We start from the raw sequence: 12,924 nt of genomic DNA on the forward strand, positions 1-12,924 counted from the left end.
TCATTACTGTGTCTCCATGTCATCATTTAGATAAAGAGGGTTTTGGTTTAATCAATGTTCCAGGCTCCTCTTTCAGCTTAGTTACCATACTGCATTCAGAAGCAAATGTTTCTGTTACACCATTACAGAAGAAAGTGCACATGGAACACAAAAATAAGATTTTAATTTATTCCTAAAGTTGGGAAAAGCAAAACATTAAAAAAAATGTTGCTAATGCTGAAGATTTACAGACACCTAAGATGGAGATCTGTCTTTCAAAAAATTACTTTTAGTTACATGAAAGACAGGATTTTCAGTTCAGTACAGTTAACACCAAAGCCGAGGCTGTGCCGTACCCTGGCAGCTGAGCCCATCCACCGCCCTCCGGAAGCCAGTCCTGCAGCGCAGCACGCAGCGGTACGAGCCAGCACTGTTCTCGCAGTCCTGGTCAGCGTGGCAGCTGTGCTTGCCCAGTGCACACTCATCAACATCTGCAGGTAAAGAGAAGCTGTAAACCTCACCACAGCACAATGACACACAGACTGAGCAGCATCTTGAACGCAAGGGACTGTGAAATACGTGACTGCAAATCTATTCAGAGGTCAGATAATTAGAACACCATTCATACAATAACCAAATGGTCCAGCCTGAAGAAAACATCTCCCCATGCCTGATGTGCCATGGGGCTCTTTGTATCCTACCTGCCCATGGCAGCTCCTCTTACCCTGGCACATTCTCCCATCTGCAGCGATGGTGAGGCCGTTTGGACAGGAACAGTGGTAGGTTCCCATGGCGTTGTGGCAGGTGTGGGAACAGGGATTTTGCACAGCACATTCATCTTCATCTGCAAGAAGAAGTTTGAAAATTTTTTTTCAGGACTTACAAGATATGACAGCAGAGACATTCAGAGGAGCTATATGCCTGCCTGACCCAGGCTAGAGCTATCAAGTAGGTAGCTTCATAAACAGCATCACATTCTCCTCCATACCAGAGTGTCCTCAGCACCCTACCACCCCCACTCTGTTCCTGCAGTGTGAGAGCAACATGGGGAATGCTCCTTTGTAACATTACAACTACAACTCTCACATCTTCACTTGCATGGCCAGAGTCCCAGTGGTTAGCAGAGCTACACTAGGTAGCTACTGGTACACACATCAGGAAATCATGCTGTTATCCCTGGGCGCTTTGAGAAAGCAAACAAGGTCTGAACCTAGGGATAAGAGCATGAATGTTCTATGATTGAATTTCCACTTGTAATCACAATAACCATGTCCTTGAGGCCTCCTTTATTACATTTCATTCTATACTTTGAGGGGTCTAGAATTCACACACAGTAGAGCCTTCGTGTCTAATTGAAGATCTTGCTTTTCACTTTTACCAGATGCACACAATGGGTTCCCTGGGATCCTGCTTGCAGCTGATCTGCAGGATGGGTCACTTCTATAGTAATGAAGGTTTGACTAAGTCACTTTCAGAGAATCTCTCTGCAACAGAACAGATGGAACTCAGTGCTCTATTTAGACTTCTCAGATAGACTTGCCAGGATTGTTACATTTTTTGTATTGTAAGTTTTGAACACATACTGTTTTACCAAAAAAAATTGCAAGTAGAAAAAGTGTTTAGCATCTGCAGTTTCAGCTTTCCTGATTTTAAAATTTCCTGATGGTGTAAAGTTTCCATATTTAAATCCATTAAGTTTTCAACTTTTGAGAGGCAATTAATTAAGTCCACAAAACCATATCAGGTATTGCTCCCTGAAGCAAACATGACTCAGTCACCAAGAGGAGACAGCTAAAAAGCTCATAACTTTCTTTACACATTTGCTACCCAAGCAACAGCTGGTTTTCAGTGGGCTGCTCTCAAGGCTGCCAGCTCTCCTCCTTCACCTCACAGAGTGCTCCATTGCTCTGCAGGCACAGCAGCTCAGCAGTCCCACTTTGCATCACAATGCCGATGGAAGGCTGCCTGGGAACTGCTTCTGTGCTCTGGGCCTATACCTGTCTATTGGTGGAAGCTTCCACTTCTAAGAGTGTGCCCTGCATGCTCAGGAGCTCTGAATAGAAGGGATGAAGATTCTACTGCCCAATTACATATTAAACTTGTAACATCATTACCTGTACAGTAAGGCCCAGATGAGTCCAACTCAAACCCAGCAGGACACTGGTTGCTATGATCTCCTGTATGGTAAAGGAAGCACGTGTTACTTGTGGATGAAAATAATGTTGTATTATGAAGAAAAACCTTTAATATTAAGAACTGCAGATCAGCTGTTACAAATAAAGGATCCTCAAATCTTTCAAAATGGCTTGTTCTTCTTGGACACTAGAATTCATTGTGGAAGAACACAAGTGCATAATCTTATCAACTGGAAAAAATCTTATCAGTGGAAAATTCTCATAGAGTCTGCTGGAAATCCACACATATTTTACTACACACTTGTACCTTGAAAAATGATTCAATAAAGATGATGTTTTTTGAAAAGCAGCATATTGTTGGAGGAAATAAAGACAAGGTCAGTTTGTAGAAGCATGACCGGATTTACACATAGGCATAACTTGGTTTGGAGACCTCCTTTCACGAGGCCAGCAGCTACTGTTGGGGCAGCAACAAATCACGATGCCTCAGGCCAAGCGGTGATGAGTTCACTATCTCTCAGGCAGCAGCAGGTTTAGTACGTTGTGTAAGCCCTGTACACCCAGTGCTGCGTAACTGCACACCAGGCACAGCAACTGCCTTTAAAAACTTCCAAAAAGTATCAAGAAACTTTTCAAGCTAAACTCTGCATTGTGTTCTGTACATGTTATATTTCCCTAACAGAACAATTTCAGAATTATTTACACAATTCCACACTAAAGTGGTTAAAATGTCCCATGCTCTTCTGCCTCTGCAGCCTAGTTACCAAGTTACATTTGTGCGGGCTTCAGAGTAAGAAAACATTCTGAAACAACTATGCAAAGTAAAACCCTACCAACACAGTCCCCCACTCAAAAGGGACACGAGGAGGACATTTCAGGGAAGGAAAAGGTACACACATGGAAATGGAAAAATATCTGAGGCTGCCTATCTGAAGCTACTTCTCATGCTAGGAGTTAATGTTGGCAATGGAAGACTGAGATCATCCAGCAGCAGAGGAACAGAAAGTGCAAAATGAAGCAGCTTTTACATGTTAACAGCTTATTAATAAGACATAAAGGTCCCAGGATCTACAATAAAGTTAACTAAGTCTAATAGCAGTTCCTCTTTCAAAGCCATAACTAGTTTTGAGAATAAAGGTAAAGAATGCTATTAAATCAGGATATTACTGCTGTATTTTTGTTAAGAGACCTGAACAATACCTTTTGAAATGGAAGCGTGGATTTTAAAAGCCAAAGTTTCTTCTAGAGGATTGTACTCTGTTGTGATAGAGGAAGCATGGAGCGTTTCCACCAAAAAAGGCATTTTTCCTTTAGTGTGATCATAGGTAACAGTATGGTTCCATGTGTAGGGAACACTAACTCCATCCACAGCAAAGAGGCGAGTGGAATGGGCATACAGCTGCCCAGGGCCGTTCTGAATGTAGTCTTCTGTGTAATCCTGAAACAGCCAATATCAAGCCACTGAGTGCAGCTAATGCCACTGCGCTCTTCATATTTTGAAGTAGTACGTGATACATTCCAAAAAATGTTTTTCTCTTAACAGCTGAACAAACTGTATTGCACACAACATGTCTTTTTTTCCTTTAACCCTTAATTTACCTGCTGAATCTTACCATCATCTGTTATTTTTCATTTGATAAGAAACAGGCTGATGACCCTGATGATGGAAGTTACAGTAGAGAATATCCTACAAAAACTAAACAGATTGTTCAAAGCAATCTTTTGAAATCTAAGTATTTCTGTATTCTAAATCAGATTCTGAAAACATGCTAAATAAACAACTTGCAAAAAGACATGTTTAGAGAAAAACTGCATAAATTTTGGGGATGCTACTTACAGCAATGTAATACTGAAAACTTTGTATATATTTTTTGCACTGTGCGGTATGTTTCAACTGGTTACTTACCAACTAAGTACCAACTATATAAAAACAACCTTGAAGAAAAATCTTTCTTTCCCAATAAAATCAGTTATCAAGCCTTTGATTCTAATCCAAAATTTTAATACCATGCATTATAGCAAAAAAATGTTCTTTATGAGTTACACTAAATGAACAAGTTAGAAAACCAATCCCTTTGAGCTTCATAATTCTATCAGGAGTACAGGTCAGTAACAGAAGCTTTTTTACTATTAGCAGTACCTTACTATTAGAATACCTTTTAGAAATGAGAGGTAGAAGAACTCAGGAGTGAGACTGTCACACAAACCATCCTCTCCAATCATTCCTGAAGAAGTTTGAGGATTTTTATTTTTTTTACTTTTTTAAGCAAATTCTGGATATTCTGCCAATTCCAGAGGAATTGAGTAAGACTATTGTTTTGCATAAAATATATCAGTATAAGAAAAAGTTTTGTTGCTGTAGCAGAGAGAAGAAGGGTACACTAAATGCCCTATGGTGTAATCTGTTAATCCCATCTTAAAAATTTTATCAGCCACAAAAGCATTCTTACAGACTATGTATAACCGCGGCTGCAAACAAATAATTAGTAACATTCTGAAGCTTTTGCAGGGTGCCATGGCATAAAAGAGCTGATGTCATTCTCCAGAAAAGCCATAAAATCAGGCAGGCATTAGACACACACCACTATTAAAAGACACAGAACTCTACCAAAAGCCCCACGCAACGTGCCTAGCTGTGGTGTGTGGCCCCAAAGACTCTTCCATGCCTCTTTCTAACACCTAAAAACCTTGAGTGACCATCCCTATTTTTGTGATGGCATCTTTTAGCTTTTGAAGGCAATGTTAAGCACCTGTCAACTGAACTAGGCATTAAATAAGTTATGTACAGTTGTCAGGACTTAATGCCTACAATTTTAATATGGATGAGAGAGGAACTGTGTGCCAATGAAAGAGAAAAGGCTAGTATCTGACAGTGGCTTTACCTTCATGTTAATATCAGCTAGTGGCTGCAGCTCCAGAACATAGCCATTCACAATAACATCCAGCAGTAAGGCTCCATCTGAATCCAAACCCCGGGCAATGTGAGTCATTCGCAGAACTTCTCCTGTGAATTTTAAGAGCACGCAGATTTATAAAACACCCTAACCAGGGACTCCTATAAGCCAAGGACTATCTGAATTGGATCACTTGAGCACTTGCTGATTTTTTTTATAAGGCATACCATGCCTATAACATAAGCATTACATGTTCCCAATTAAAACTCTAAAATTTGTATTTAAAACTCTGAAAGCCACAGGCACTCAGAAAATAGCAACATAATCATTAAGATTCAAAATTCAGCACTGGTGATGTGATCCTTTTAAAGAGATGCTTGCTGGAAAGAGATGGTGCATCACAGGTAACAACCAGTTGCAAATTCCACTTGGGTTTCTCTCTTGAAGATTGCGTCAGTGAGCGTAAACCCGTTCATTGCTTCTCCAATTTCTTTTGCAGTTGTCCAATAGACTGGGCTCAGAATAGAAACAAGCTTTCTCAGTGCTGGACCTGAAAGAAATCCAATGTAATATCTGAAGGTTTTTTCCCAATGCTAAGTGTCCCCAAATCAGCAAGAGCTGACTATGAAGCCAAAATGAGCGTAAGTCATAAGAGTATAATCTAAAATGAGAGTAACCCATAAGATTAAAACTATGAAAAATTCAAATGATGTACAAATATTAATATTAATATTCTAAGAATAAGTAATGAAGATTCCTTTCCCCTCTCTTGGTCTGAAAAGTTAGATCAGTTTCTTCAGTGATCCTTGATGAAATGAAGTAGTGAAAACTAGCACTGCACAGAATTCAGCCTGGTTCTATGAAAAGTAAAGCTGATAAAAAGTAGTAAAAAGCTTACCAAGGCTCCTAGGGATGCTTGTAATCTTTGCTTGTATTACTCTAGATTTAGAGTTTGGACTGTCTGTTACTGTGGCATTCAGGAAAGCAATTCCAAACTCAATATTGTTGATGTTTCCAATGATGCTGCCTTGGGCACGTGGAGGCCCACCTGTGCAGGAGAGGAAAAGGAAAAAGGGGAAAAAAAAAACAAGCACCATGGCTACCTAATGTTACAGGAGAGAGAAAAGCCAGAAATATTGCCTACGTAGGTATTTCTGCTTATGTTACTACATTAATTGCAACAGTCTAGCTTGCAACCTGCAGATAACCTGCAGAGCGGTGTGTATATACAGTCTAATAGACATGCACAGCAACACAGAAGCCACCTTATAACCACATCTTGAAAAAGCAGCAATTGATTAAGAGCATACACTGGGGCTGCATAATAGGTTTCAACAACAAAAAATTTACTCAGTGGCAGTTGCAGAGGAGACGTAAGCCAAGAAAATGAGCCAGTCAGATTAGGAATGGGGCTGTCTTTTACAACACTCTCATAGCACATAGGTTGAAAATTAACTCACCAGGACATGCTTGACTATTACATCTGGATATCTGGGAGGAGTCTCCAGGACAAGGATGGCCATGATACAGAGGGGCAGGATTGTTGCACAGGCGTGTTCGGGTCTGCTCTCCTCCACCACAAGAAGCAGAGCACTGGCTCCATGTCTGCCATGTTCCCCAGTTTCCATTCACTAAAGAAAGCAGAATGAGGAGAGCTCTCTTAAAATATTATAGGCTGCATCAGTTATGCTTCTGTATCATTAGTTTTTGATGGAAATAACGTGACAAAGAAAAGAAACAGCATCACAAGAAGAGCCATATAATCATCCACTTCCCAACTTCTGCCATCTGCCCTCTGCAATATGTTCTGTAAGGATTCCTTCTGCTAGTCCCTCTGCATCTGCCCATGAGAATGTCAGGCTACACAGAACTGGTTGTGAATGGAGTGAAATCCAGCTAGTGACTGGTCACAAGTGGCATTCCCCTGGGGTCTGTACTGGTGCCTGGCCTGTTTAATATTTATTTATTGGTGATCTGGATGAGGGGATTTAGTACACCCTCAGTAAATTTGCAGATGACACCAAGCTGGTAGGAAGCATTGATCTCCCTGGGGGTAGGAAGGCTCTTCAGAGCAACCTGAACAGGCTGGATCACTGGGCTGAGGCCAGTGGTATGAAGTTCAATAATACCAAGTGCACTTTGGCCACAATAACCCCAGGCATCACTAAAAGTTGAGGCAGAGTGGCTGCAAGACTATGTGGAAGAAATGGAACTTAGGGTGCTGGTCAATGCTCAGCTGCACATGAGCCAGATGTGTACAGGTAGCCAAGAAGGCCAGTGGCATCCCAGCTGGTATCAGCAATAGTGCAGTCACCAAAGGTAGGGAAGAAATGGCCCCTCTGTAGCCCCGTGAGGTCATACCTCGAATTCTGTGTTCAGTTTTGAGCCCCTCACTATGAGAATGATTTTGACACCTTGGAGTGTGTCCAGAGAAGGGCAGTTAAGCTGGTGAGAGGTCTGGAGCTCAGGTCTTATGCAGAACAGCTGAGTGAACTAGGACAGAGTGAACCGAGGAGGCTCAGGGGAGACCTTATCATTCCCTACCACTGCCTTGAAAGGAAGTTGTGGGGAGGTGGGGGTCAGCCTCTTCTCCCATGTAATTAGCAATAGAAACAGAGAAACAGCCTCAAGTTGTGCAAGGGGAGGTTCAGTTTGGCCATTAAAAAAAATTGTTCTCCAAAAGAGTGGTGAGGTGCTGAAGCAGCCTGTGCAGGGAGGAGGTGGAGTCACTGTCCCTGGAGGTGTTTATGAAACATTTAAGTGTTGTACTAAGGAACATGATCTTGGACGCCTTTTCCACCCCTGGCAATTGTGTGATTTCAACATTAAGAAGCACTGCTCAGAGCTTTAGGGGCATCATTCTTAAAAAATAATTGTCTGAAACAGCGTGAGTATAAAACTGATGGAAGAGTACAACAAACTAAACAAACCATAAATCTCAAATAAAGACAACATGTTCTGTTGATCCAAATGCTCACAAGGGACCAATTAGATCTGGCCAAATTACACAGGGAGGGAAGAAGTCTCCAAAATGTTCTCCTGGTAGTACGGCCTCAATAACAATGGCTGACTTTTGTGAATGTGACTGTACATAGTGTGAACAGAGCATCTGGAAATGTCTTATCAGTTGGTGATGACAGTTGCTAAGGAGAAGGTAACAATGAAAAGTTTGCAACGAAAAGTAAAGGGAGGAGGTAAAAGAAGATGAATGGGGCTAAGATGTTTTTAGCTGAATTTAGTTTTAATGCTTTGTTTGCTATTACAAAATTGGCAACCAACTATACTGATCTTCCTGCGCAGAGTCTTTTTTGCCTGTGATAGTAAATAGTGCATGATCTTCTTGCTCTTATCTCAACCCACGAGTGCTTTTATTTTATTTTTTTTTAATTTTGTTTTTGGTTCTTTTTTTGTTTTGTTTTTGTTTTTTTTTCCCATCTTAATTTCTCCCTGTCTCCTTCTGAGGTGGTACAGCACTATAGCAGTGCAGTGGTGAGTGCTGAGCTCCTACTGGCACTAAGTCACCAGAGAAGTAAAAATACAGCACAAAGATCTATGGCTGTGGGGAAAAACCTAGGTATGATGAGGGTAAACAACCAAAGCAAACTGGGCTCAGTGTTGCCAGAAGTTGCCCCACTGATCTCACCATCTCCCAGCGAGTGTTGTTCCCCTGCACACTGCAAGCAGCAGGCACTTAAGCCAGGAGGGTGACTGCAGAGAGCAACAAGCCCCCACACACCCACAGCCTGAGGGTGAGGTGTGGCCTGGTTGGGGGCTTTGCTACCACAGTGACAGTCAGCAGGGTGTTAAAAGCAGCACACCTACACACAAAGCTACTGCATTACCCCCATGATGAAGATACACAGAAGGGTAGGCACACAGGAGGGATTTAATGATTTCTTAAATAAAAAGAAATTAACAAATTAATTAAAACACTTTTCTACGATGAATTATGGAAGGAAGCTTAGACATTTGTAGGTGTTTACTAAGTCTCTCTCATAGTGGTTTATGTCCCATATTGCCAGCACTGATCCTGAACATGTAAGGTCACTGATTCTTGTGTTAATAGATCAGTTAACTGTTTTGATCATAGTTTGATTTAAAACAGACGGACTTAGTATCCTTCCCTGCTCCTGAAATAAGTTATGGAAGTTTGCTGGGAGCCTAATAAACTGTACTTACTGTAAAGCAAAAGCAGAATCATTACGTGTGTGAGAGATTTCCATATTCTATTTCCCACAAAGGATTATTGTAACTTATTTTGGTAAAGTCTAGCATGTGAAAGAGGAAATCATGGTAAGTGGTGGTAATAAAAAAAACAAAAAAAAACGAGCGCGGATTTCTAGGTTGTTTGAAATTGCAACTAACAGCAGCACTATTAAATTGGAACTAACAGCATTTTTTTTACAACACAACCACCTCATATCTATTCTGTGTGACCTGCAGCACTATGGAGCACTCACCGGGGCACAGGTCAGTGCCACACCTTTGGATCTGCATGTCAGCCCCTGCACAGGCCCTCCCGCCGCTGCTGGGGCGAGGGCTGTCACAGCTCCGGTACCGTCTCGCCTGCCCACCGTTGCACGAGCGGCTGCATGTTCCCCAGCTGCCCCAAGGGCCCCAGCTGCCATGAACTGTGAAAATAAATGTCAGATTTTATGCAACTTTCCCTTAATAGCAGATAATAATAACAGACATTCAAGGCAGGAAAATATTCCTATTGAATTGTAGCCCAATTAATTTTTTTCCTAAACAAAAAATAAAAGCCAGACTTAAAGATCGATTTATCTTGTCCAGCATTCAGTGATTTCTTGGTGTGCAATAACCAATTCCACAACACCACAGCTAAGTGACTAATGGAGAAAGCATGCAGCACATCTCACTAACAAAACAAGTCACCAGATCATTGCATGAGTTGCAGATTTCAGATTTGCAGTACTTTGTGCCTGGACAGCTGTGACTTTATAGAGGTGCACAACCAGGTCAGCTTGTGATGGCTGAACTGATGACCTTGGAGGACTTTTCCAGCCCAGATGATTCTGAGTTTCTGAGCCCTCTGACAGTCCAGCAGGTGCTTATACAGCAGTTGCTGCTGGTTTGTCCTCTCAAGAAGTCTTTACATTGCCCCAGTCTTGCTGAGAGATGGAGAGATGATCTTGTCAGGCATTGAGTGTCACCTGCCTGTGTTCAGATTCCCTGATTTTTCTGCATATACTGGGAGGACCAATGTGATTTGTGGAGGCCTTCCTCCCTCTCATCCACCCTTACAAATTCATCAAGTGGACAAGCAGCCAAACTGAAAGCACTCACTGGGACAAGGATCACTGTTGCAAAAATCAACTTGTATGTCATTTCCTTCACATCTGTGACCTCCAAACTGTGGGGCTGGGTCTGAGCATTGGCGTGTTCTCTGACTGTTGCCTCCACCACAGGACACAGTGCAGGTGCTCCAGCTGCCCCATGGGGCCCACTTCCCATCCACTGGTGAGAAAGGCACAGCACGGGACAGTTACAGCTTCTGGTGTTTGAGATAAATTAAGTCACAGCTACATCAGGGTAACAATGATTGCTGAACATTACTGACCCTCCTTGTAGAACATCTCAGGTACGCAGGTGTTTCTACATATGGATTTTCAGGATTGAAAGTTGGAGAACAGCACAATCTGTAGGTAAGCTGTGGTCCTACCACATTCATGGTCAGGGATCACTGAGTCCTCATGCTCAGCCACTCCCTTAGCTTTAGATATCCATGCATATCCATGCTCCTGAAATCACCACACTGGGCAGACTGTAAAGTAACAGCCAAGGATTCAGGATGCTACGTAATGGAAGCAACACAAGGACTGAAGATGAAATCCCACATGTTAGGTCTACAAAGGAATGCTGAAGATTGGGAGGGACCTCTGAAAGTAGAAGGCTTGAATGGATTTTTTTCCAGGGATTACAGTTTTAGAACTGAAAAGCATTAGATACAACTTAAGCAGAATTTGTAAACTGCCATTTCGTCTGCTTTCTATCTAACAACACATCTTGCTGGCAGTGCCTCTTGCTGCAGACCTGCCTCTGCACATCAGTGGCAGTGGGACCCACCATGTGAGGGAGGGGGACTGCTGCAGAGCCTCAGCCGCGTCTGCATGCCTTTCCCACAGCTCTCACTGCATGGGCCCCATGGAAGCCAGGAGCTCCACTCACCATCAGCTGCAAAGTCAGTACAGCCACACAACTGTTCAAACTATTCAGCGGCTTTAACTTGACATTACAGCTACACAGCCAATGGCAAAATAAACATTGAAGAAGAAAAACAAAACAAAAATTGTCTACCTTTTAAAATACTGATAAGTAAAATACTCTGAATAAGCCCTTAAGAAAACCTTCACTTCAAGCAAAAGCTGAACCTGGTGAGAAGTTTCCAAAAGAGAGATCCTTTCCTTCTCATTTCCTGAATATACCTTCTCACCTGATTAAAACCTTTAAACAGCAGAACAGAACAATTTGATCAAATCTGGAGTTAAACTGGATGTGACAGCCTCACACTAGGCCAAAGGTCTTAGCCTGGGAAAGGAATGCTAGCAAAAAGCTGGTGCACTGCCTTTGGTGGGTACCAGTAAGCAGGAACAAGGACTTTGTTACCAAGACCTACAGAAATGAATCTCAGGCTATGGATGGACACAATTTTGTGACAGCAGCAAAGCCAAGTGAATGGGAAAAATCCATATAATGAAAACTGCACAGAAGGAAACACGCTAGCAGCAATAAACTATGAATAAACTACATCCTGTCAAATGCAGTAAGTACTACACCAAGACAGGAAAGAAATCTTAAAATGCAGTTTAAGCCAGGAGAAAAACATGTGACTGAAAATTTTAAAAGCAGAGGAAAAATGCTGCTAATTTCATAAATTATTATTGGTGTGCCTTATATGGCCTTCCCCCCCACCCCCATTTTAATTGGTTTTGTGGGGTATGTTTAGAGCATTAGCATTTTTATTCAGTGGGGAAAAGAAATTGCTGGGATAAAAAAAAAAAAGCCCCTTACACAGCCAATTCTGCAACAACGTTCTCCTACCTGGACAAAACCCAACATTGCACATGATGAAATCCACAGCACTGCCACTGCATGGCTTCCCATTGTGCTGGGCTGGTGGGTTACTGCAGGTTCTGGTCCTGGTCCTGTTCCCTTGTCCACAGCTCTTTGAACACTCCTCCCAAAGCCCCCATTCGGACCAGTTGCCATCAACTAAGAAACAGAAATTTTCAGCTTGAATTAAAATCCTTTAAAACAAACAAACAGAAAACTGCATGTGCATAGACTTCCTTTCCACAAAACTCAAGGTGAATTTCACCCTGTCAGAAAAATTCATCTGTTTAATGGTGAAAATGGTATATTACTGAAGCACCTGACATAGTATCATAGTATCATAGTCTCGTGCGGGTTGGAAGGGACCTTAGAGATCATCGAGTCCAACCCCCGGGATTAGAGCCTCCTGTGTAGCAGAGCGGCACTTCTACCACATAAGGCAAATAAAAAAATATATTGATCTATTAAATACCTGGACATGGCTTGTTGTGGCAGCTGCGCACATCTGTGTCAGGCCCCTCACATAGCCTCCCACCATTTGCTGGAAGGGGGTTGTTGCATCGACGAGTGCGCTCCTGAACACCCTGACCACATGTTACACTGCAAGGTTGCCATTCAAGCCAATCTGAAAATCCACCATGCACTGCAGAGGGAAAAATGGTGTTCTGTTGGGAACACGTATTTATGATGACAGCTCTTAAGATTGAGAGAGCAAAGAAGAAAACATACTTCAGAAGCCATGCTTGGAAATCCAACCTGCTTCAAGTCCTTACTACTGCAGAAATGTCTTACTGCAGTTCAGAGATCACTTTAGATGCTCTGATTATGTTCCTAAATGCTTC

At 42.2% G+C, this 12,924-nt stretch overlaps 1 protein-coding gene across 10 annotated transcripts in view; it reads right to left on the minus strand.

Annotated features, from left to right (window-relative positions):
* Positions 1 to 12,924, minus strand: part of HMCN1 (hemicentin 1) — a 185,413-nt gene that overhangs the window by 10,690 nt on the left and 161,799 nt on the right. For 8 of the 10 annotated variants that reach the window (XM_015869879.2, XM_015869881.2, XM_015869884.2 and 5 more), the window contains 12 exons: positions 12,555 to 12,725; positions 12,071 to 12,241; positions 10,316 to 10,486; positions 9,469 to 9,639; positions 6,469 to 6,639; positions 5,907 to 6,056; positions 5,421 to 5,558; positions 4,997 to 5,118; positions 3,315 to 3,552; positions 2,094 to 2,156; positions 704 to 823; positions 336 to 470 (listed from right to left, as the gene is read on the minus strand). In XM_015869879.2, coding sequence (XP_015725365.1) covers positions 336 to 470; positions 704 to 823; positions 2,094 to 2,156; positions 3,315 to 3,552; positions 4,997 to 5,118; positions 5,421 to 5,558; positions 5,907 to 6,056; positions 6,469 to 6,639; positions 9,469 to 9,639; positions 10,316 to 10,486; positions 12,071 to 12,241; positions 12,555 to 12,725 — 1,821 coding nt within the window. Of the gene's footprint in view, positions 1 to 335; positions 471 to 703; positions 824 to 2,093; positions 2,157 to 3,314; positions 3,553 to 4,996; positions 5,119 to 5,420; positions 5,559 to 5,906; positions 6,057 to 6,468; positions 6,640 to 9,468; positions 9,640 to 10,315; positions 10,487 to 10,607; positions 10,794 to 12,070; positions 12,242 to 12,554; positions 12,726 to 12,924 lie in introns of those variants that run through there. The other 2 variants (XM_015869883.2, XM_015869890.2) reach the window with 2 other exon arrangements.

This window comes from Coturnix japonica, chromosome 8, assembly GCF_001577835.2.
Source record: "Coturnix japonica isolate 7356 chromosome 8, Coturnix japonica 2.1, whole genome shotgun sequence".
NCBI classification, from domain to species: Eukaryota; Metazoa; Chordata; class Aves; order Galliformes; family Phasianidae; genus Coturnix; species Coturnix japonica.